The sequence below is a fragment of the Chroicocephalus ridibundus genome, chromosome 7 (genome assembly GCF_963924245.1).
Source record: "Chroicocephalus ridibundus chromosome 7, bChrRid1.1, whole genome shotgun sequence".
Lineage (NCBI taxonomy): Eukaryota > Metazoa > Chordata > Aves > Charadriiformes > Laridae > Chroicocephalus > Chroicocephalus ridibundus.
In genome coordinates, this window is record NC_086290.1 from 7,964,023 (window position 1) to 7,990,683 (window position 26,661).

The following is a 26,661-nucleotide window of genomic DNA, read 5'->3' on the forward strand; positions in this document are numbered from 1 at the left end:
ATTGTTCATACCCTCTCTGCTTATTGCTTATCAGGTTTGCTAGAAAGCAGTACAAGGCTAAAACCTCATGAAGCTCAAAGCTACAGAAAGAAGGCATTGTGGGTTTCCTGGGTCTCCATTATTGTCACACTGGCGCTTGCAGTGGCTGCTTTCAGTGAGTATTGGGAATATCTTAAATCTTCATGCCTCTTCCTTTTTCTTTTCTTTTCTTTGGGCTCTCAGAATTTCTGTCTTTTGTGGAAGCTTTCTCATGTTTTTTTCTTCACAACTGCTAAAGAGGTTTCTCTCTAGACTGCTTGCGTCTGCATGGTGCTTATAAATTAGTAAAACTGTTTTTTTTTCTGCAGAGGATAGGGTTGTTGAAGGTCAGAGAAAGAAACAGGAGACGTTGATTCCTGTTAGCATGTATGCATGTGGAACTGTTCATTTTACAGTATAGTGTAAAAATCATTATGCAGTGGATGCCTTTAACCAAAGACGTCAAATATGACAAGTCTTAATCCACCTGGGATTTGTAGTGGGAATGCTATAATAAAGAATAGTGAATTCTAAGGGAGAAATATAAAATTTATCTTTATTACACAGACAGATGACCCTAACACAATGCTAATCTGGAGGAGAAATACCAGTTTCTTTTTAAGCCAGTGTTTTTTCTTTAAGTTTTAAGACATTTGTCTAGTTTACCTTTACACAAAGAATTTGAAAAAAACCCAAACCCGAACCACTTTTATATGGAAAAAATGAAATATATTTATTTTATTTCAAAACAGGAAAAAATACTACATTGTGTAAATAAACATATATTTTAATTCAATGCAAATTTGTAAAATACCAGCTTTCTATCTTGGCCAATTAGGTAACACTGCATTACTGTAAGGACAAAAAGAAATGTGGAATCTGAAACAGAATCTTTGCAATGGCGCATTCTCTGTTTAAAAGAAGAAAAAAGCAGAAATGATGGATTTACATGTTTATATAAACAAAAGGAAAGCTCTGTCTAGGAGACAAGACATCTAAGATGTCTCAAAACATTATTCTTCAGCTTGATAAAGACAGACTTGCATTTTTTTTGAAGCTGCAGCAGCATGTGTTTTATTATTCTAATCTGCAGCGTACAACCTGCTGCTCGAAGTTGGTGTCAGCTCCCGGGAGAGATTATTAGAATCTGACCAAATGGTCTTTGAAAACTCAACGTACACTACTTGGAGCGATTTATATAGAAACACAGGTACAATAACTTTATTCAAAAGAAGAGCAAAGAGAAGGAACACTTAAAAGGAGAATCTAACACTGTAAAGAATTTGAATGTATACAAGAAAGCAGGACATCTGAGTTTCCAGTTTGTTCTGCTTCATGAAAATGCAATAGTCTGCCTTTGCTACTGAAGCAACATAAAAGTAAGTACTATGTTATAGAATAATTTTGTTACCTATTAACAATATGATTTTAGGGACTATTGAGAAATGGCTTCATTTTATTTTACATTTTCATTTGTCAGAGCTGCAAGACATAAGTATAAAATGGATAACTAAAACACTCCATTTCTTTTAAAGGGTCTTAAAGGGTAAGGCTATCTGAAAGCTTTTGTTTTCTGTTTTCCTTATTTGTGGCATTTTGGCAGTGTTTAGAAAGCCTACAAAAAAACAGCAGAGAAGGTAGTCCCTGCCTGGATATACAATGACTGCATACTCAGCTGGAGTGGATAGGTATTGAACTACTGAAATCAGCTGTTAGTACTGGACTAGTTAGGTGTCTTTGAAATGTATTTTTCCTAGTGGTTTGAAGGGGCTAAATTTATAAAGAACAAAAGAGGAAGCAGCACACAGATAAGTATTAAATCGGTATAGACAAACTCTTAATTGACAGTTGACAGATAACTTACATGCCACAAAAGCATTGCCAGGGCTTTTGATATGCTTAGTATTATAACTTTTTAATCTTTGAGGAAAATACATTCTTCTAGAAACACTGCTCCGCTGTGCAATTTCAGCAGTTCTACTCAGTTTATCGTCTCTTATTGTCTGCTCTCTTCCTTTGTGCTGTCCTTTTAGCAGGTTCTTCTAGCCAAATCCATGTTTTGGGAGACATGCCAGGTGACCAGAGTTTGCCACTTGTTTGATATAAATGACTAGTTGTCACTTTGAGGTGTCTGACACTGCCAATTCTTTGCAAACACCTACTATTTAAAGCATCCCATTTCTGTTTTACCTCTTGTCTGTAATAGTAAAGTGTTAGCAATACAGCCCTGATGTTCCATTTCAGTGAAAAATGGGGGACCTGCTGTGCTAATTGTCAGGCTACGCTGACTGTATTCTCACTACTCTTGCTGATTCCCCTAGAAATTCTTCCTGCAAATTTCTGTTTTATCCTCTTATATGCTTCAAAATATTTTCTTGCAAGTGTATCTTATGGTGCTGCTTTTGCAGCAGCACACAATATGTAAAGATATCAGGCCAGGGAACTGACATTAGTTGATAACTGTCGTTGAAGAAATGAAGGACATGGAGGATAAGAAAAATACTAAGGGGAGTGATACACGTGTGCATGGTCTGCCTGGAGAGTGGGGAAGTGATTTAGGAGCCTCCTTTTCCAACCCAGTGTTTGTAACTAGACTTCCTTTCCTTTTTTATGGTCTGCCCCCTCCCTTGAGTGCTGCAGCTTGATAATCATCCTTCCTTTCAAACTAGTCAGTCTACTTCCAAAGCTATATTTTTCCAGCATTAGAGTAAATTGGAATGGTTTATCTTGACAGGTATGAGGTATTTTGATGATTTTGATCATTATGATGATGCCCCAGCTGAACTTTTGCTTGGTTATATTGCAAGAGATTGATGAATCTTACTTTGATCTGAACGCATAAAGTAGTTTCTTTATTAGGTAATGATCTATGGCACATGAGGTGTAAGATCCATTGGTCTGAACTCTGTGTTAGACTTACTATTAAAAAGAACCTGTGTATAGTGTGTTATAAAAGCGTATAAATTCAAATTATGATATGCCTATATACGTTGTACATTTGCTACATAACAGGTGTATAGTATGTATTCTCTCTGTGATGGGCTGTTTTGTGGCCCGAAATATTGGAATGCAGAAGGTGAAATGCTGATGTATACATCAAAGTGAATTTGGTCTCTTTAGGCTTGGAAATCTAAACTAGGGTAGGCTGGATATAGAGCAGGACGGCTGCTTAAGGGAAAATGAAATTGTCATCTTTCATTCACTAATATGGAGAAGTAGGACATACACAAACCACAAAACCAGATTTTGCTTTAGCTGTAAGAACAGATCACTTAGTATTGTGCACTTAATATGCTGAATTTTACTACAGAAGTGCTGAACTTGTAAAAGAACATTTGGAACCTTCAGTTGCTGTCTGTAAATACAGCTCCTGCACTCTGTGGTAATGATTGTGGTCTCATTGGCATGGGATGCTGTTGAAGGTGTTGCTTTCCAGCATATAGTTGTACAAGGCGCCAGTAAAATCTTCAGAGAATTAAATTTCTGAGATCCTTGAGGTCAGTGGAGCCCTATGGTATTATGGTATCATCTTTAGCAACTGAAAGTTAGGCTCACTTAGAATCAGTTATGCATATTCTGACATTTGTGGTTTTGTGCAATACTTTAATGGTCAGATGCTGAGCAAAGCCTGAGGAATAAGTTCATTTCGCTTTTCATTTCAATGCTGTGTGAAATATGTATGCTTGTAGAATTCTTATCAAGAGTGGAGTTACATTTTTATAAATACATAGTAATAAACTGAGACTGGGCATGATAAAAATTACTAAAATGAACATTAATGTATTCCTCAGCACCCCAAGTATGTACTGGAATAATAATTTTAATACAATTGTTTGTTTCTGCTTTATAATAATGTAAGAAAAGAATGACAACATAATATGAACATTTTTTGGAACATATGTGTGTGTAGTATAAGGCTGCAGTCTAAATCATTTCATAACAACTATAACTTCTTTCTGTAGCTGCAGTATTGTAGGTTCATACTGAGTAGTTTCAGAGTCATAATAGAGGACAAGGGACTGTTACAGTGGAATGGAATTCTGGTGTTTTGAAACCCATTATTCATAGTTTCTTGACACTTATGTTACTAAAACATAATTTTGAAAAGTATGCAAATATAGCTTTTGCTATTACAGTGTGATTTCTGCTCAAGCAGCTAATCTGTGATAGTATTGTCAAAACGGAAAACAAACTCTCATTCTATCTGGTATTTCTTGTCCAGTGTAGACTTGTGATTCACAGAATGTAGTTTGTTCATTCATCTTCCTGACTTGATTAGCTAAAATAGTTTCATGGTGAATGGAGTAGTTATGTCAATATATCAAAACAATGTATAGACCAAATTCTGCACTAAAAGCTCTTTTTGTAGTCAAAGATTGGGTAAAAATCTAGAATGTATGCCTTTGTAAATGTAAGCTTTGTAAAGGGCTTTCGTGAGGCAGCCGTTGAGATGGAACTTGCAGACAGCCTGTCCCAGTGTGGTCAGAGCACGCCTGAGTAGGCCCTGTACGCTCATTCATCATGGGAAGGGTTGATGCTGGGCTATTAGCAAAATGCTGGGGAAATAGCAGGCAAGTTATGAAATCTGTCCTCATGGTTTCTTTAGAGATCACTCCGTTTAAGTCACCACGGACATATTTAAGGGTTTAACTTCATAGAAATAACTGAAAACTTGAGTGCAACCAATAGGTCCGTGATTTGGGGTCCTATCCTGGTATCTGGTGTAGTAAATATGCGTTGTTATTTTGAGAAGGAGAATTTCACTCACTACAAAAAAGACATTTTGATTCTGGAATGAGTCCAGAGACGGGCGGTGAAGCTGCTGAGGGGTGTGGAGAACAAGTCTTCTGAGGAGCGCCTGAGGGAACTGGGGTTGTTCAGCCTGGAGAAGAGGAGGCTGAGGGGAGGCCTTATTGCTCTCTACAGCTGCCTGAACGGAGGCTGTAGGAAGGTGGGATTGGTCTCTTCTACCAAGTGACAAGTGAGAGGACAAGAGGAAATGGCCTCAAGCTGTGCCAGGGGAGGTTTAGATTGGATATTAGGAAAAAAATTTTCACTGAAAGGGTTGTCAAGCATTGGAACAGGCTGCCCGGGGAAGTGGTGGAGTCACCATCCCTGGAGGTGTTTAAAAGATGTGTAGATGTGGTGCTGAGGGACGTGGTTTAGTGGTGGACTTGGCAGTGCTACCTAAATGGTTGGGCTTGATGATAAAGGTCTTTCAACCTAAATGATTCTGTAATTCTATTAATCTGTATAGTATCTCGGATGGAAACTTAGTAGATACAATTCTGTAAGTGGGAGTATTTTATAGGCTTAGCTATTGGCCCATGGATAAGATATTACAAGGAAACACAAAGAAACTGACACTCTGATTTTGTATACAAAATCATCTGTGTTTCCAAATGAGTTACTGAAAAATAACTTGTTAAAGTGAGTTTCCACATACTGGGATTAGAGAGGCATTTTGTTTGAAATGCAGGGTCCATACACTTAAAAATTTCAGGGTAGAGCTTGCTTTTAGATTAAAGTTTCATCCCATTTCAGATTCTCTAACAGATTCAAATGCCAACAAGCCTTAGAAAGTATGGATCCAGGTCCGCTTTCTTCATTGGAATGACTAAATTGAGCCATAAAATCTCATTTTGGTTAGCTATAGGACATAACTGCTTATTCTCCTACCCAATTATGCTACTCTGGTGCACTGCAAATGGAGTTATATGGGACAGACATTGAGCAGTTGAAGGTGTTATTCTCTGGATGCTTGGATGTGGATGTATTGATGTAATCTGTCACTCCTCATCTCAGGCATGCTACTTGGACAAGGGATTTGGGGAGTGACTATATTAATTTATTGATGAATATATAATTTTCCCAGTGATCCATTGAAAAATCAAATATATGCAAGTTTTCCCTTATGTTTGCATAGTACTTAGTATATCCTGGGCACAGCTTTGTATAATACTACTACTACTACTATTAAAGAATATAGGTGAAGGTTTATGGTTCTGAGGCTCTTTAGTTTGGATATCCAGTTCAACATTCTTTAAAGGTCACTGAACTTCAGAAAAATGATGGTCATTCAGAATTCAGGCCTGTTTTAGAGTGTCTCAGCTGGGTACCTAAACAGAATTCTCCAGGATCACTGACCGCATGAAAAGTCTTGGTTTTTGTGTTTTCTCTTGGAGGAGCTACACAGAATTGTGTTTCTCATTCCTAAAGACCTGAGAGGTTTGTGGGTTTTTTTTGCAGTAGAGCACATTACATTTATTCAGAAAGTTACATTTCAGGTCACAATATCATGCAGACCCTTAATCCCAAGTAAATACAGAATAGAACTGCTGTGTGTTAGTATGAAGATCCCTCATTTTGCATATTTCTCAGGGCATTTAATTACATCAGTTACAAACAGACAGATGCTTCAGGGCTGTAGTCTCACAGAAGTGTTAATGAAATATAGAACTTAAATTCCCACGGTAAAGTTCTGATACTGGTGACACCTGTGCAACCCTATTGTCCTCGTTATAGCTCCATCACTACAGTATAAAACAGTTTGGTCCTAACCATTTTATACATAACATCTAAAGGACAAAAAAAATCCATTGCCTGTGCAGCACTGGCAAAAAGATAGCCTTTTGTATAGGTCAGTCTGTACTTAGCAACAGCAAAATGCAATTTTCATTCACTGAAAATGAAATGAGAGGCCAGTAAGGGCCTGTCTTTTTTTAGGCATACAAAACTGTAAGTGACTTTCTTGGGAGGAGAAAATAGCATATGGATGTCAAGTTCAAGACTGATAGCTGTTGAACAGAAGTAGAGGTCTAAAATCTGCAGTGCTTCACACGTCATGAAGTCTTTTCCTTAGTTGGCAGGCAAAATGATGATAGAAGTCTGTGAAATCCAGAACAGGCTATATAATGGTCTCTGTCTATGTATTTGAACAGTAAACAACTTAAAAAATTATTGCACTGGTGGAAGTTTATTAAAACATCTGAGTTTATATTTAAATGCTAACTTTTAAAACATACGAGCCTGTTGTATTTTTGCATTAGAAAATTGGAATTTAATCGTTCCTTGTGCTAAGTATTGATTCCCTTCTCATGAGAGAAGATCATCCCATTTTATAGCCAGAGATTTTAGACATTTGAAATCTGGTCTTCAGTTTTGCCATCAGATCTCTACTAGGATTCCATTAAAGGCAGCTTTGCGTTTGATGATTCAGAGGTTCCAGCTATGACAATACAGTTGTGTTGCAAGGTACAATATACAAATAAGTAAGGTAAATAACTAGGCGGTGTTAAGTAATTGGGCTGGTGTCATGGATCCTACTCATACCCCTGAGAGAGTTATGCCGTGCCATTAGAGACAGATGTAGATAGGGGGTGAATTTTGCTTATGGGCAAAGAAGAACTTAATGGGGAGGATTATAGGCACACAACTTGGCAGTAATTGGGTGGTGTGGGAATGACGTGCCCTACAGCCATCCCTACCCTGTAGTGGATGAAAACTTTGTATCTTGGCTAAACGTAGGCAAAAATAGTTAGAAAAGAAAGGAATATTAGGTTTATTGCATGTAATTGGTATTAACTGTTGTCCATAAAAAAAAGTGTGTATTTTTCTGTATAAAATTGAATTCAAATGATCCTCTAATACAAGTCTGAATTGCTGCTCTTGCTTTATTCGGTATGTCACATGGGTAAGTGGATGGACGTCTGTCCTTTGGAGGAACATCACTGCAGTCTTAAAAGTCAAATGTATTTTCAATCAATCGCTGTAGTATCAGTTCCACAAAGTAGTACCTCAGCTGTTGCAAGCTTACCTCTTGTGCACAGGCACGAATGTGTTAGCAGATTTCTTTATGCATACCTGATATACTAGTAGAATTTGATTTTCATAGATCATGAGGTAATTTTTTCTCTGCTCTCCCAATTTAAAAATGCGCTTCTTTGCTTATTGGCAGAGATGAACTTGTAATTCTTTGTATCTGGAGCTGAAAATTAAGAATAATGAAAGAAAATGGATGTTTAATATTCATTGTACAGTATCACTTTATTGTTTGAAGTTTTTGAGGCTGTGAAGCAGTACTGAATTAAAACAAAACTCCTCAGGCAGCAGTGAAAGTGATGAAAATCAGAACACGGCTTTCCTTTCTTTAGATTTTCTTCTGCCAGAAATTGTAAAATACTCATGTGTTTTAACCTAGCAGACAACAAAATGTAAACAACAAAATGTAAACTTGTACCTGACTTAATTTTAATAACATTTATAACTTTTGCTTTACTGGGGAGGTTGATAGTGCTTGCTGTTTACTTCTTGGTGCTTACTCCTTGTGAAGTTTGTTATATTTTAATGCTTTTTCAGTACAGAATTCTATTTGCAGTTGAGTCATCTTGTTTTGGTATGCCTGCCACTATAGGAGGAACTTATTAACAGTGGAATAATCACATAAATAATATCTGCTGCTTTACAATGCAGTATAACTCCCAGCAGGTCTATACCATGTTTCAGTAAAACATACTTTTGGTTGCCTGACGCACGTGCCAACACTGGTGAAGCAATGATAGTGCTAGATGAGAAATGGGACCATCTGAGAGTCTGTGGCTATATACAGAGTGGTAGCAGAGAAAATCTATTAGAACAGAGAGTGATGTTGTTTGAATAGGTGGCACTGCCCCTTCTGAGGCTGAGAACTCAGTATTAACTGAAGGACACACTTGTTTCTGAAAATACCACCACCAAGAGCATTAAACTTATGTCCTAGATACTCCTGTTTGTTACATGCTATGACACTTTTTGAGAAAAGACAAGTTAATACTGATCTTGTGAAAAATCCAGTTTGATAAATTAATCTACTATTTAATTTGAAAAAATTATTGTTTATCATTGTAGGTGATACACTGTACTAGAACCCCATTATGCTCTGTTAAACAGCTGTGCTTGTTCACTGTAGTGGTGCGCATTTCTGATGCATTGTAAACAATGCGGGTTTGTGGTTTCATCAATCTGTTACTGTACTTTACTGAAAATATTACAGACATACTAGTCTAAAATAAAAATATGTAAAAATACAGTGGGGTTGGGTTGTTTGGTTGTTTGGTTTTTTTTTTTTTTCATGGAAGGGATGGTACTTGAATGATAAGGGTCTACAGATCTCTATTATGCATTCATGGATTTTGATATCCTGTCAAGCAGCTGTAGTGTCAGTTGGTCAAGTCTTTCAGGTTGAACGATTGGAAAACTTTGATACATTGTATTTAAAGGGTAGTGCACCCTGGTCAAATTAATTATGTTCAAATAAAGATTGTCGTAAGTCTTTGGTAAAGACTGAGACCAAAAGTCTGGATATTGGGGGAGGCAAGATAACTTTTAATAGACAATAACCTTCATTTGCAAACCAGCCTTCTCCAGAGAACCATAAAGAGCTTTTAAGTATCTCTTTGGACTTTCTGTATGACCCGTTACCATTCTTTTCTTCTCTGGATGTGCAGAAAAGGGGTCAGATAAGCTCTGCTTCAGAGTTAGAAGAAGCAGATTAGTCAGTGCTTAGTCAAAGAAGAGTGACCAGAAATAACCAGCTGGTATTTTTGCTAGACAGAAAAACTGCAGAGGAAGTGGGATAGTCTGACAAATACCATAAAAATAGTTAGACAAAAGGCATCTATCTGCCTTCCAGGAACTGCTGCAGAATAAGTGGCTTTTGGTACTTGCACCCCAAACTCTGACTTTCTGGAGAGATCTCAGGGCCATTTTCATGCTAGGTGTGATGCTGAGAACATGAGTAAGATCTAATGCAGAACAGGATTCACAGCTGAATCCTAAATGCAGATTTCTCATCAGATATGAAGACTGTTTATCTTCTGCTCTTAAAGATTATGCATCAAGGAACTGTTAAGTATAATGTATCTTTTCAGTATATTGAGGTGAAGAAAAAATACCTCTAAGTGCATTGTCCTCATATCACATTTTTTAATGAAACACTTCAATGGCCAAAGAATGACAGTATTTCCCCAGGCTCTGAAAAGAAAAATCTCAAGTTTTAGAGGAAAGATTTATTATTGTTCAGTGGGAGATTTAATAGAATGGAAATGTAGCCTGCAGTGTCAGAGTGGGTAGCTGGGGAAAACAGAAGTAGCTCCATGTGTTCCCGTTCTGGTAGGCCTGATAGACAACTGATAGACAGGTTAAGGTATACTTGAAATGCCGAAGTCCAAATTACAAAGGAGTTCCTTAGATATAGTATATTGTGGAAACCACATAACTTACTTTACCATGATAAAAAGAATGATTTGTGATCCTTCCATGGTAAGAATGCTCTTTCAGACAAAAAAATGGCTTCAGATATTGAATAACAGATTTTTGATGCTTGAAACAGTTAAATTCACATTTAGTGTGAATTGAGTTAATCCTAGAAAAACGTTTCTAATAGTTCCATGGAAAACACAGGGCAGAGCCAAGTAACTAGTATCAGACCTGGCTAGCATCGTGGAAGCTAGTGACGAAACTGATAGTGATTGCACTGGTGGCAGATCACTTCCTAACTACATGGAGTTATGAGAAAAATGCTAAACAGCACACAAAAAAAAAGTAAGACAGCTGGTACTAGCATTGTTTTATGTTGATCAATTTGTATACGTGTAAGTGCACGCTGCTAGGGACACAAAGACAGATGAAAGGCATCAATCTTAGCTGGTTGTTTTGTAAGAGACCAAATGAGGGCTATATGTATGGCTGGAGGACTATTATCTACCTCCTGACTTGACAGACATCACTATTCTCTGACTTGCTGCTGCGGGTAACATATATCAGACTATAATGTCTAACTATGTGGAACTAATAGTACCCAAAAGAGTCAATTCGTTTGCTTATCTTTGTGGCACATTAGAAACTAGTAATAAACTGTGTCTCCTTTTTATTTAGCGTGACTTGATATTTCTGTGTGTAATTAGCTGCAAGAAGAAAAAGAGATTGTTTAACAATTCTCTTCCTAGCCATGAAAAAAAAAGTCAGCAAATTAATTTATACAGATTGTTAGTTAAGGAGGTAAAATTCATAGTTCTGATTGTGGGAAACCCGTAATTACTGCTTGTGCATGTGTTAAAAAAACCCCACAAAACAACCACGAACAAAAACAAACCCCAAAAAATCTGATATTAAGATGTGGGCAGCAAAATGATCCAATTTTTTTATTTTGAATCCTGGTGAACACGCTCAAGCAAACTCTGCTAAAAGAGAGATTTCCCGCTACTCCCACTAAGAGATACTCATTGGGTTATCTTGTGTACATTGGCCTGCTGAGAAGCATCTGGTGGATGCAAACAAGACTTGGATTTAAGGGATAATGTTGCAAGTAATGTTTAATGGCTCAGGGAATCTTTAGACTTGAAATCTAAATACACTTAAACTAATTTATAAGGACAGATCTTCAGTTGGAGTACATAGATTTGTAGACTTCCATGGGTTTATTTCAATTTGAAACAGACAAGCATCTGTCCCTAAAGCTTATGGCAAATGATGAACTTAGACTAGATGAGGTGTTTTCAGACTTGTATCTCTTCTTAGCATTTTCTTGTTTTGTGTCTCATTTTTGTGAGACAGTGTTTGTTTAAGGCAGCCTGTTTAAACTTTCGCAAGCATTTTTAAGTGCTGAGGAAAAAAGGTGAATTAACAGTAACTGCTGGGTTCACAGAGACTGGGCCAAGAATTTGCTCCAGGGGCTACTCCAATCCTGGGCATAGTCCGAGCTTTCTTTGTAGACCTGGGAAAAGGATTTTACATCCGTCAGCATGTTCTCCATCTGCGCACATCAGGTTTTGATACGTGAAAAAGTAACTGAATTTTCTGCCAAAAAACTGGAGTGTTTTGCTATATAGTAGTTGACACGTTTATGTGTATCCTAAGTCTTCCATAGTGACAACATGCTCTGAATTTTATATGTTCTAGGCAGGTGTTGCAGGCTGCTTCGTCTCAGTACTAAACCTACTGATTTGTGCAATAATCTCCATCAGTTGTCATGGTTTACCTTGTGAAAGCTCTTTCAAAGTCACATAATTCTTAGTGCTGTAATGCTTGTGACTGAACGTACTCAGATGTATTTGACTTTTTGTTGCCTGGGCAGTAGTAACTTCACAGTTGAGTGATGTGCTTTGGGTTGGTGGGTTTTGAGGAACGTGGTGTTACTCTTATTTGTATTTTGGTGATGCAGTTAGCGCGCCTGCTGCTGACTTGGAACGGAGTAGAGGCCCTGCTAGACAATTAATAGTAAGAGGACAGGATTGTGAGTTGTGTATGGTGGTGACTTGGTGAAATAGCACCACATTGTGCAGTGCCTCTCGAGGTTCATGAAGTGAAGTACTTAGGGACTTGGATCTTCTTCTTTTTTTTCTTTTTTCTTCCCCCCCCTTCATAGGTGGTAGGGAAAGGTGAATGCTATTAACATTTGTTTTGCAGTGCTGGGAAACTGGTGTTTCTTCTGTTTCTTTGAGTAACCATTTTCATTGGTCAGATAGATGTTGGAAAGAGCTTCTACAACTTAAAACTGCTGTCAAATGAGTACCATTGAGAAATAAAAAAAGACAGGAGAATTCCAGGAAATAACCTGCCTTGAATACTAAGTGCATGAAGATTTTGAGATGAAAGAAGAGATCCTAATGGAGTGTGGCAGTTGAAAAAATTTTAAAGTGTCTTTGAGCAGCAAGTGAGATGGCTTTAACCATTGAGAGTTGTCAGGAACACATTAGCAAGGTCTTGATTTTCAAGAAAGAACTTCTTTTCTTTAGCTGTGTGTTTGACCCGATGTTCAGTGCAACTTTTCATGTCAGCACAAGTCTGATGTTATTTTTTGCAGGACTATGCTAGGTTTCTTGCACGTACTTTTACTTTTTTTGGAAAAATCTGAGCCTGAGGTTTTGAAAATAGGAGGTTTTTGTAATGAAGCTCAGCAGTCCATGCTTCAAAAGTAAGGTTTGAAAGCTGTATCAAAAGTGCAGTTGGATTCCATGAGGTTACCAAATGTTTTCTCCTTTATTCTTCTTCACTTTTTTTCTTTTTGCCAGGAGTTAAACAGGCATTTGGGGTTTGGCTGGCTCAGGTGTGGCTTTCTAAGACTAGGTAAGTTACATCTTTCACAGAATACATGGACAGATTGGTCACTGCATTTACTACTCTGTAAGAATATGCTGATAATTTGTAAGTGAGCTGTGAATATTTTTCAGGGTGTAACACCGGGAAGTGAAATGGGAGTCTAATGGGTCAGACTAGCTAGAGCTTGTATGTCCCTGAAGATTGCTATGGTGTTGGAGGATGTTCCCCTAATCCTTTTAGCTGAAAAACTTAGCAAGAATCCATTTATGAAGGCTAAGGCATCGTGAGCATTCATACTGTCAACCAGAACGGTGTCCCTGATGGCCTTCTTAGGTGGCTGAGAGTTTGTATCCACCTATTTTAGAATGGAGAAGCCAGTCTTGCCGTGTTGTCTCACAACCATAATAAACAACTTTCTGTATGTTAAGTTTCACTTTATATTTCCTCCTGGTATGCCCAGAGTTCACTGTGAAATAAATGCTGTTTTGCAGTGACTGTTAGGCACGCTGGAGTTCAGTGGAGCTGGTGATTTGTTGCTCTTGGTATGTACTGTATGCATTTTCTGCATAGGCTTCCTGCTGCAATGCAGTTTTCTGCTGAGTGGAAAAAAACCTTGCTAGATTTTGCTCTAGAAAGAACAAGACAAAATAATATGCAAGCTTCTGTAGTACAGGAGAAAAGGTTTGCTAAATATGGTACTGATTTAAACAAAACAAAAAAGCACCCCATATACTGTGTTAAGTTTGTTTAAAAATTAAGACAAACAGTCCTTATCACTGATGCCATCCATTTTTCATGATCTTCATTTCTTCATGATTTTCATTTTTCATGCATGTCACTTATTGAGTGTACAAGGTACACTGTGATGATGTATTCTTTTTTGAACCTGTTATACTTGTCATTTCAATGCCTGGCATGGAGAGGATCATTGGGTAGGTGGTTTGAGGAAGAGCTACAGAAGAATTATTGTCTTGCCTAATCTTCACAGCTATTGCAGCCTCATATGGCATAGTCAGCATTTGAGGATGCAGATGGGAATTAGGAAAGACATATAGAGGAGTTCTTAGGGATAGAAGATTACGTGCTAAGAGTGAATCTTCTGGGTCCACAGGTCAGTCCTGAGAAAGTTTCGATGTCTTGGGTGTCACAAGTTGTGGTTGTCAAGTCTTTGAAACAGACTTTGCTTACGGAGCTGCTTTCAGTCCCGGTGTCTTCACTGTTCTCGTGTGCGTTGGCAATGCTTGATGTCCCTGGAATGAGGAAAAGCCAAAGGCTTGTCTAATCGTCATATGGGCAGATCACTTGAGTGCTTTGAAAGATGGGGGTTTCTTGGTTTTTGCATTCCCCTTGGGTATTCTTTGTTTTACTGTGGTAGTGTATTGAGGTAGCACAATCAGCCTTTCTTTTCATGGCTGTCTTAAAAATGTAGATGGACCTGAGGATTTCCATGACTTTCACGTAATTCAAGAAAGCAAACATGCTTCCAGTTGGAAAGGAGGAATGGAATCCAGTGATGTCAATACGGAAACAGACTCTGAAGTGGATCATCCAGGGTAAAACTTGCCAAACTAGGCAGCACACCACTTTCTAAACAAGGAGGTGATATTCAGGCATCCTGTCCTACATAATAGTGGGCACATGGGAAAACAAATTGCACAATTGCATTGCAAAGAAGCTGCAAGACTAATAAATTGGTTTGGAAATCTAATGTGAATGTGTAATCATAAGCATGCAGATACTGTGATTTAAAGCAAGAGCACAAACTGTGTGGTGTCTTGCTAAGTACTATGTAATGAGGAATTGCATTGCGTGAAAGCAGTGTTTCTGAAAATGTGTTCTCCGTTTCAGACAAAGTAAACTCTCAAGAGAGTTGGTGTAGCTAAGGGACAAGGGTTATGAAACCAGGCTTGCGCTCTTGAGCACTACAGTCAATTCTCTTGCTGTTTGGCACAGTGAGCAAGGTTACTTATGGCAAATAATGATACAAAACTGATTTAATTCAGGAGAGTGTCCCAGACTGTCAGTTTTTGAAACACTCAGAAATCTTTGGAGAAAGGCACTTTTGAAGGTGAAGAATTGCGTTTGCTGATGCTCGTGGTGTTCAGCTATGTGTTTTTTTCCCCCCAGAATTTCTCATGCAAGTATGAATAGGTTATTCATCAAAAGTAGAGGACACATGAGGACCTGACCTTTGCTTGTAATGAATCTATTTAACTATCATCCAAGTGATACATTTCACAGTTAACTGTAGTTTAAGAAGTGATACTGCTACCTGTGCTTTACAGCAGTTTTGCAGTTAGACAGCAGTTTTATTCCAAAAAGCAGCAGATTTGATCTTCAGTTTGGGTCCATCTCTGGGGTCCAGTTAGGAATGAATGCAAATTGTGTGCTTTTCCTTTCTTGGTGGCCTGGGCTTTCAAGTTTGCAGTGAGTTGGAACTGCAAAAAGTCTTAGTTACTACATGGTGCAAGAACACCTTTTAAAGCTAAACATTTACAATCTGTTTTCTACGTTCTAACTTTTTGTATGTGTATACAACGATTTCACTAGGGAGTTAGGTAAGATGCAGGGAAATTAATATAATTTATCCCATTAATGATGATGCGTAGCTCTCCTCTTCACAGTAGCGTATCAGGTCTGATTTCACTTGTGTAACTTTAATGCAAACTGATTTTTTACATTCATGAGCTATGGTATGTGTCTTGTGATACTGAAAAAATTAAGGAAAGTCAGCATCCTGGGTCAGCAGTGGATGTTGATAAAGGGGTTCTGTTTAGGAGATAGTTGGTATTCATTATCTTCACTGCAGTCAATAGAAATTATTTGACATGGGATGAGATCAATAGCTGGGAAAATTTGACTTTGCAAAAAAGTGCACGAAATGCAGAGAATAAAAATATAAAAAAGAACAATTCACTGTTACATAGTAGCCACAAAAAAAATGAAACCAATAAGCATGGAGGGTAAACCAAGCACTATGCCCTCAGCACTGTAGCTGTTTGGAAACAGCAGAATAATGAACCTAAGAATCAATCTGCTTCAAAGAAAGACATTCACATTATGAAGATACTTCCCGTGAGCACTTGTTCGTGCTTTAGAGATGGGATTTTCACTGAAGCAATCAAGCTCTGTGAATCTTGCTACTGTGGTTTAAGAAGTTACCAGTAAACTTTCCTCAAATGTCTCCTCTGTCCCTTTGCCTCTAGATACTGACCCTACAATAGAGTTAGCAGGATGGAGTGCATTCATTAACTACCTGTGTTTCATTTACTACCTCGTAAAGTCCAGATTTTTTTCTTTCATGTAAGTTAATTGTTTTAGCTTAGGCAAATGATAGGCTCTAGAAAATCTGAATTCGGTTATTAGTTCTGGTGCTGATAGGTCACTTAATTTTTCTGTCACCACATTGCACTTGGATTTTGAGGGCTGTATTCAGTTCTGGTTATTCTAATTTAAGATGAAGAATTAGAAATTAAATAGAAATTAGAACTTTACATGACTGATGTTTTGTTTTCATTGAGATTATTCACATCATATTCATAAGCCTTAGTGAGATCATGGTCTTAGGCTTTGAGATTTTCAGGAAAGAATATTTTTCTAAGTGTTGGTATTGTGTACAGTATAGTATAGAATTACACCAGTTTTAGGTAAAAATGACAGTGCTAGGATAGGTATGGAAGTCACAGAAATACAGAAGAAGGTACATACTATCTTGAAGGAGGTTTAAATGTAGTTGCCTATGGTTTTGTTGAATTTCTTCCCTTTAGCTTCATCTATTAAAAAAAATCAAGATCATTCAGAATTCTGTCGTTTTACATCATCTTCAGTCCTCCTGCTGAGGTTGGGTGGGATGGGATCAAAACTTCACGCTTCTGTGTCACCCATAGGTATAACACTATAGAATTTCAGGTAAGGATGAGAACCCTGGCCCCAGGGAGGCTTTTGTAGGATTCTTCCTCTTTCTTCAGTAGGTCCAGAACGTCATTTGCTAACAGCATTAAGAATTGCAAGGAGTATTTGCTTTTCCCCTTTAAAAACATTCCGTTTGGCTCGTACAGCCTTTTTGGAATGTTTTCTGTCTTTGGTTGCTATGATGAAATTTTATGACTTGAATAAAGTTTTCTGTTCGTGAATTGTTTGTTAATTTTGCTGTGTTCAGATTCAGCGATGGTGTTAGAACGAAACCTAGCCCTTCATGTCCCCACAATTATATTTTAACAGTGCTTTATGTCTCTATTGCCTCATCCATTCCCATTCTTATTTTAGGAGAAATCTAATGGCTACTTAGAAAAACATTGCTTTTTTTGCTTCTTGCTCTCTGGAAGGACAAAAGGTTAGAGCAAAGAAGGATTGTACAGGAGCAATTCTATTGTGTTATAGTATGTGGAAGTGGGGTTTTAAAAAAATGAAAAAACAAATTCAGACTCTGAAATTTGAGTGAATTCCTGTGGTTTATAACAGGCTGTGATTTTACGGAATATCTAAAAATTAAATTTATATTATTTTTTCATTGAAGTGCTAATGATACAGAGTGGAACACTGCCTGTGGGGCAGTGGGGACTGATGAGAAAATGATGAGAAAAACACCCTTTGATTTTAGATTCTGTCATTTTTAAGTGCGATTTAAGTTCCGTTTTGAAAGGCTTATAACCTTTGATTATATAATGGTGTTCACTGAGAAGCAGAGAAGGAGCAGTAGCCACTGTTGAAAATTTGGCTATTCGGTTTTAAGTTTTTTTTACATAGAGAATAGTAAAAACAAGCCCTTTTTCTTTTTTGTACGCAGTAAGACTGACTTTCTTACCCACAGGAAGAAGCATCATGTTTCAGTTCCGTGTTGTACACTGGCGTGCTCTGCTTTCTAGGCCAAGGTTTTATACCCTCTGTTGCCTTTTTCCGGTAGCAGATGGAAATAGTAATGTTTTATTTCTGTTCCAAAAAGAGTGACTTGCTAAACCCCATTAGCACTGCCCAGTAAGAAAGGTGCTTCAGATCACAGGCTATGGGAGAAGGCTACAAAGCTGTACAGTTCATTTTACCTTTGCTCCTGCCCTCATCACTACAGCCGTTCAGGGAAATTGCCATTAAAATAGCATAAGGTGTTGTGGATCAGTGCCCGTAAAGTGCTGGAAGAAGAGACTAGCACAACATACACTGCAGGTACTGTTCAGATGACATCTCTGAAGTGTGGGCTTTCTCTAAGGACTGCTTGTTTTTGGGGGGGCTACGCCAAGAATTAAGCAGGTGGTCTGTTTTGCTGTGTATGCCTTAGTGTGTGGTACCCACCTTTCCCTATAACTTACAATAACTTTCTTTTCCTGACAAATGAAAGTTAAGGCTGGTGTTTTCAAAGGTGTCTCCATCCTGGAAGAAGTATGCCATTTTGGAATTTAACTTCTTTTTATTAAACTAATCGTATTATTCTGATTAAAAAAAATGAGGTCTGATGGTCTTCAGTATTTGTTAATAACTTTCAAAGCTTTAATTATTGTTTTGTGGTAGTAGAAAATATGATGTGATATGGGCATTTTTATATTACTATTATTTATTCTATTTCCCATATGGAAATGGCTACTTGAGAGTACAATACGCTATTTGAAAATCTAAGCCTAAAAATAGTGCTGGATGCTGTTTTCAGTGGCAAACAGCAATACAGAGGTGTTTTTCCTTCTTACTCCATTCAGACACAAACTTTTGTCTGCTTGACAGATGGAAAGACGACAAAGTTTGGTCATTGACAGTTATTAATCTTCTGAAATTTTTGGTTCACCTTCTTGTTGGCAAGCGCTACTGTACTCTGTACTTTATTTCACGTAGGCTATGATCCTGAATCACACTTCAGAGCTCATAGATGGCGTCTGCCTCTAGTGCTGTGCCCACTTCCACAGATACTGGTGAAGGATCCAGAACATCATGTTACTTTTCTGTTTTGTGAAGTGATGATTAAATCTGAGCTGGTTTAGAAAATAACATAGTGATTCATAACGCTGCACATAGTGCATGTTGAATTTTGAGATTAGTAAAAATAGCAGGAGTAGCTGCTTTGAACAACTGTCAAGCTTGTGTGTCCAAAATTAATTGACAATTTCTTTTCTTTCTCCCCTGATTTGCTTGGATTATAGAAAGGCAGAATTTAGCTTTAAGGGGTGGTGTGAAAGCAACAGAACCTGGAGACATGAAGTTATACATTTCGACTCTTATCTGTCAGATGAAACCCTTTTTCAAATCAGAGAAGTTTCTTAGCGATTTTTTTTTTTTTTGTAATGGGAAGATAGACGATGTATCTAGCAGATTAAGAATCTTAAGCAGCCTCCTCTCTTCTGTGCTCACTGTACCGGTACTGATGTGGTGTTCCTGATATTTCATGATAGGAGTCTGTTTTGCTGATGTAGTTCATACGGTTAATTGCCTTTAGCTGGAGTTAGGTCAGCCTTGTAAGTAGTGGACTTCAAAGCAGTTGACATTTGTTTGAATGGTTTTCAGTCCCTAGCAACTGAATAGCTTGTCATCTTAAAAAATTAAATTAGGTTTTCCAGAAGTACTTGAGAAAGCAATTGTTTTGTAATTGAGGTTCAAAATTGAAAACAAAACGTTGGAGAAGGAGAAGCAATCTCATTCTGGAAAACAAATGTTAAATGCTCTTTGTTGAGTGAGAGATTGACGGTTCTAAGAAAGACAGGAATTGTGTTTGCCTGTACTTCAACCTCTGGAGGAGTACACAAGTAGCGTACTTCTGCTCTTCTCTCCCAGCTGGAGAGAATGAGAAAACAGATGCAGTGTAAATTCCACATTTCTGTTGTGGTGCTACTCATTCTTAAAGGAAGATGAATGCAAATTCAGAGTCAGGTCTAGTGGACGTGGTGGGTTGTTGGGATACAAATCAATGGATAATTTGTCCCCTCTGATCATTATTTTATTTCTCTTCTGAAGAAATAGCCTCTAGAATAAAAATTCCATTAGAATTAAATTACATGCTTAATAATTTAAGATACTATTTTAGAAGTTATAAAACTTAAAAGAACTGCTGAGTGCCTTTCTCTTCCACTTCCCTCCCTTTTTCCCTATCCCTGTTTTTTTTTTTTTTTTTTTCCTTTCCCCAAGTGCCCATTTGTTTTGGATCTTAAGCTATGCTTTGTTCAAGTGCTTAAACAGCACATTTTAAACCATTCTGATCACTGAACATTATACTGTTTATTACATTTTTATCGTTCTTAGGTGAAAGTCTGCTGTCTAGGTTATCATAGAATCATAGAATCATAGAATCATAGAATCATAGGGTTGGAAGGGACCTCTGGAGATCATCTAGTCCAACCCCCCTGCCAGAGCAGGGTCACCTAGAGCAGGTTACACAGGAACACGTCCAGGTGGGTTTTGAATGTCTCCAGAGATGGAGACTCCACCACCTCTCTGGGCAGCCTGTTCCAGTGCTCTGCCACCCTCAGGGTAAAGAAGTTCCTCCTCATGTTTAGGTGGAACTTCCTATGTTCCAGTTTGTGCCCATTGCCTCTTGTCCTGTCCCCGGGCACTGTTATATATACAGCAATCACAGAATCACAGAATCTTCATGGTTGGAAAGGACCCTTAAGATCATCGAGTCCAACCAAACAACCTACAATCTCTGCCACTAGAGCATGCCCTGAAGTGCCACATCTAGACATTTCTTGAATACCGCTAGGGATGGTGACTCAACCACCCGCCTGGGCAGGCTGTTCCAGTGCCTGACCACTCTTGCAGTAAAGTCTGGAGACCAGGTCATATGAGGAGAGGCTGAGGGAGCTGGGCATGTTTAGCTTGGAGAAGAGGAGACTGAGGGGAGACCTCATTGCCCTCTACAACTACCTGAAAGGAGGTTGGAGAGAGGTGGGTGTTGGCCTCTTCTCCCAAGTGAATAATGACAGGACCAGAGGAAATGGTCTGAAGTTGCGGCAGGGGAGGTTTAGATTAGATATTAGGAAGAATTACTTAATTATTGACTTCAGGGGCAGGTGCCTGTTCTTATGCTGTTCCCTGGCTTTAAATAAGATTAACATTGATAACCTTGCTATGTAGTTTCAAGGGCATTTTAACAAGGTCCTCTTTGTTTCTGTGGTTTCCCTGTGCCTAACTTTGCTGTTGTCTCGATCCTGTCTCAAACCTACAGTTCCAGATCCTGAATCCGTATTATGTTGCAGTATTTTATGTTTTTGGTTTATTATTTATCACTAGCAACTAAATGCCCGTGAATTGGATCATATTTACTATTCCATGCCACTGGGAAGTTTACATTGAAGAAGAATCATTTGAATACTGATTTCAGGGGCCTAATTTTGACTCTTAGTATCTCATATCATCTCTTTGAATGTTCTCCCAGAGGATAGTTTTGCATTACACGATGTTTTTCCTAAACTGTTTAAGATGAATTGTTATAGAAATATTGCAACTTTTTTCCATATGTTCTTCATTTTAAGGGAAATTTGTCTGTAATGTTTTCAAAATCCCATCTATGTTTATTAATTCCAAAGGACTCACAGGCCAGGACATTGGTCTTCTATCAGCTCTCTTGTTTTCAAAGTCTTAACCCCGTACGTGCTCAGGATTGGCAACTCAGGCTTTCAAAACATTGAAGGTTAACATTGTGTTTGTCATGATGTGCCCTGTGTCAACAGGAAGTTTTTGAAATTTATGAAGTCAGGTTTTGAAGTTTATGAAGTTTTGAAGTTTGAGTCAATGCTCAGTAAGCATTCAGAATTTCAGTAGGAAGCCTGTGAGCATTAATGAAAAGAGTGTTCAATAACTGTTTGTGAGGCATGTTTTTGCAACAAATATCTTTGCGAAACACTAAATGTTGAAGCACATTTCATTAGAATCAAAGATAAAGAGCTTGTCGTGTAGCTGAGAAGTATATTAATGAATTAGTAACAAATATTTATGTATAGTCAGAATCTGATCTGTATTCTGATTTGGGCATATGTTGATTTTCCATGTGTAACAGCACTATAATTATCAGAAAGAAAGCAGGGGATGGTAATAGTCCTCATGGGTACTTCCAATAATAAATATAATTGAGTTCACTGAATAGTAGTGCTAAATGTGCATTTATTTTTGAAAAATGGAAAAAATGGCAAAATTATTTCCAATTAAATATTTATTTTATTAGTGCAAGGGTTCAGGAGGAGTCTTATAAATTTACAGCTCTGCTTTGATGCAATCTACTGAGGGAAATTGTAATTTTAAAATTTACGCCATAAGTTAAATTTATACCAACTGAAAACACCAAGCTATTTTAACAAGCTGTGCACTGTATAAATTAATAGATTAAAGCTATGTTTGTGTCAGAACCTAAAGGTGCTACCACTGTGGAGTTCTACACCATCAGCTTTCGCACGTCACATGTCAGCTGGGTAGGATGCAATGCTATTAAAACAACAAGACTATCAAAGGAGGTGCCTTCGAGGTCTCTGATCTATTTCGTCTGATAATGAAATGGTAATTATGCAATGAACCATTAATGCGAAAAGTTTTGGTTAAGGCAAAGTTGGAAATGAAGGGCTTGTGTAGAAATAGAAACTTCTTTGGGGCTACTGTGCACTTTCTTGATCCCTAAAATTTCGTGTATCAAGAAAAAGATGTTAATGGACCTAGAATAAGAAAGACCACTAAAAGAAATGGTATAGAAATTTCCAAAGTGACACGAAATGCCATGAGAGGATTATATAGAAACTTAAAAATGTCATGCTGTCATCAGCAGCTCAAATGTCTGGCACAGGACTTTCTGCTAGAAAGTTTCTTTTAAAAATTCCATTCTTTAAAATATCTCATTGCATTAGAGAATAAATGTTTTTTGAACTAAATCAAAAGCCTACTGTGGAGTTCCACACCAAATAAAGTGTGTGAAATATCTTTCCTGCAGAAATATTGGACTTAGAGAATCTAATGTGCAAGGGCTGAAAGCCCTCCATATTGAAGAGTATTTTATCATTTGGATAGTGGTTGGGTAATGTGTAAAATCTATATATCCAAGAATAGACCCTGTTTCCCCTACTGCAATATGAGAATGTTTCCCTCTGTAATGAATTCTGTCTGTTTTGTCTCCCAGATGCAGTGTTTTTACTGGATAATTTTAGGTTAGCCCAAGTTTTTCATGTTTGTTGCCTAATGCTGACTTTACTCATACATATAGTCTTTTAAGACCAATTAAATACTTGTACCTGAAGGCAATGGTTGGACTGTGTGCTTTGCCACACTAGTGACTTCACAGCATGAGCTTTTTTGGTTCTGATTTTGCAAGTCGAAAACATTTGGAGGAACTTGAAAATCTCACTTATATTTTTGGTAGCTAATATTTTGCCTAAGGGGAACAGCTTCTTCCAACTTATGCAGTGATTATTTCCTATCCTGGAATAGTGCCTTCTGATGTCTTAGCATTTGGAAGTATAAAAGTGATACTTGATATAAATTATTCAGTGTTCTTGAAATATCATTTGTAACATAATACAGTATAGTCTTAGTGGTGGCTGCAAGTTGTACTTGGCCTGTGGGCTTGCTTTGTGCAGACCTGGACCAAAAGTATTGAAGAGAGCAATGAAACGGCAAATGGCATAGGAAGTGGTGCGTCCTTGCTGCGCAGCTACCTTGTAGCAATTCTCTGGTTTCCTGCTTATTTTGTCCTCTTGGACATTCACTGTTCACTCTTATTAAAACAGTTGATCACATGTTTTATTTAGATTTATGAGCAGATGCATTTCAACTCTTTAACATGTATTTGCTCGTGCAGATCTTGCTATACCTGCATGGAAAGAGGTGTTTAACTCATTTTCTGTACCTTTAAGTCTAACTGTAGTTTAATCTCAAGGTTCTGTTAGGACAACACTGATGCTGCAGACGTGTCTTCAGCAAAACCCAGAAATTAGTAAGTGACAATGTCTAAAGCTCTTGTCTTTTACAGAATAATGTTCTACTTTGAAGAAAGAAACATATCTAAGTTGTTGATCAGTGCGTGTGCCACTTCTGAAGTAGTTAACGAATTAAAACTTAGTCTATGGACTTAGATGCCTGATATCAGTCAGTCTGGCATGAGGAACCTGACTACTTTTCAGTATTTGCTCTTCTAATGCATTTAAGTCCTTAAAAATTTGATGGAGTTGCACAGGCAGCCCTTAAATTGTCTGTATACAGTTTAAGGATCACAATCATCAGACATTTTTTGATAGCTGGGCTTTATATTTTTGCTAACGGGATAGTACTGGGTAATGCATGTATATTGAATTGCCCTATTATCATTAGTGGGCTCTGCAGAGGAACACAAAAGCCACAAATACAAAACATAAATACGTCAATGGAATTGTTTTAGTGAGGCTCATTTAACCTTATTTAATATTAGAAGGATCACTTAAAAAAAGGTTATGGGATATTTTATTTATGGTTTGGTGCTTTGACTGTTTTTCTTGGAAGAGGCTGCTCTTTGGAAGCATAAACGCATTTTTCTGCTTTAAAAAATGTTTAAAGCTAACAAAAAATTGTACATTATCCTTTGCTAACACTCAAGTGAGAATATAGTAGAGAATTTTGTAGGGCTTCACTGGTGTCTACTTGAACTCCACGCAACACAATTAACTGGACTTAGGACACTGCAAAAATGGTAGCCTAGAGCATTTTCTCTCTCTTGCTGTTAATGTCTTCCCCTAATAGAATAGAAGGTGGCTGTTGTAGGATCCACTGCCTTTCCTTCCTCCTGCTAACAGTTTTCTTTTGCATCAGGGTGAGTCCCTGAGAACCATGTAGTATTTGCTCAGATTCACCAGTGATATGACAGAAAATGGCATATCGTTGTCTGGTTGACAGATTTCATGCTGTTGCTTATTAGAAGCTTCCTTTTAGCTTTTTATTTAGCTGTTTACCCTAACATTATTTTAAATAGTGCATTTTTAATGTGACACGCCTGAGTGATCAATATCATTAAAATGCATTTTAAGGAAAAGCTATTGAATGATTTATTCAGGAGATGTAGAACGCGGACAGGAGACCATTGTCCCGTACCTGTATAAAACTCACATTCTAACCATTAGGTCTAACGACAATAAGAAATCCCAGAATTTGCAGTTGTTGCTATTAATCTTTCTTGATGAATGTAAGGAGTTTTAGGCCTCAGTTATGTAAAAACCATTTTAAGATAGGAAAGATTCTGAATTATTCATGTTGCAGTCATGCATCAACACATATATGGGTCCCTTGAGAAACCAGTGCTGTGTATTCTACTGTTTGTTATTTTTGGTTTTGTTTTGTCAACATTTTGTGGGGAGACTGGCAATTAGTAAACCAGCGTAACTGAAAACTGCTCTCATAACGGTAGACATGGGAAGGATAAGTAATTTGACCCATTGGAAAGGATTAAGTTTAAAATTTATTTGGATTTTATTTTTTTTTATCTCCCTGCTAATTTCATTGTTGTTATCTTTTAAATAAAATCAGCTGTAATAGGCTTACAGATCCATTGAAATGCATTTCTGCAGACTTTGCGCATAATTGCTGTTGCCGTGCCAATATTGTCTCAAACTGAGATGATGCCAAAGCTTCTTGGTGGTACATTGTACTTAAAATGCACTTTTCCCAATCGTGACTGCAACGAAGTTTAGATTTTATTTATTAGAGTATGGTCTCTCTCCCAGCCATTGTAAAGTACTCTATGCATGCATAATGGCATACAGCAATCTAATGATAGCCTGGACTTACGTGTTGTAAATAATAGTGTATCTGGAGAGCACTGCTGTTCGGACTGGAAATGCTGTGTGCCCTGGAGCTCTACATGTATCTTGTGGCCCACAAAGGAATTTTTTATTTGGGACCATCTGGGTAATTATTTAGGCAATAGTGACTTCGGGGTTTCTTCCTGCAGTGGCACTTGATTTGAACGCTGGTTGCAGGGACAAACTACTCAGTTAACATAGATTAAATTGAACAAGGATCGAAGCGGTTTGTTGATTTATTAATGACATGTAATTAACTGGCAATCAGTAAATTGTACATTAAGGATCAATATCAGCAATGCAATGGATAAACCACAGTATTAGACACTTACAAAATATTTATATGCGACAGCAAATCTCTAAATACTCTTTTATAACTAACACTATTCCCCCCCAAGGTTATATGTGCAGCCCCATTCCATCATTACAGAAAGAAAGGGTTATGAGAACATGTCTTCTCTGGGCATGTGCCGGGCCTGTCACACCCCTCTGGTTGGAGATGTGGGTGTTCTTACTTTATATGTCTGCTAACCCACATCCTTGTGCACCCCACAAGGTCATATGCACGCAGCGTCCCTACCTGTTGTACCCCACACTGTCTCCCTGGGCTACTCCTGTTTCCACCACTGCTTCTCTGCTGTTATTACAAATGTGTACTTTTGTTTCAAAAGTTCCTTGGTGCTTCCCCTTATGTCATCTTCTTTAGCACAGTCAGTTTTGGGCAGACACTTTTTACACAGTTTTTTGAGTGTTTCATTCACTTGTAGTTTTTACGCTTTACACCCATATCTTGACAGCTGTTCTTGAGGCCATTTTGCCAAGGGTTGGCCAGGCAGGCACCTCA

General features: G+C 37.8%; 1 protein-coding gene across 2 annotated transcripts in view; it reads left to right on the forward strand.

The window, feature by feature from the left end:
• TMEM163 (transmembrane protein 163) overlaps nucleotides 1-26,661 on the forward strand; it is a 101,016-nt gene that overhangs the window by 5,247 nt on the left and 69,108 nt on the right. Inside the window, exon 2 of one of the 2 annotated variants that reach the window (XM_063341910.1) lies at nucleotides 35-154. The exons of the other annotated variant lie outside the window; for it this stretch is intronic. Within the exon in view, the coding sequence (XP_063197980.1) occupies nucleotides 35-154 (120 nt within the window). The remainder of the gene's footprint in view (nucleotides 1-34; nucleotides 155-26,661) is intronic. 2 annotated transcript variants of the gene reach the window in all.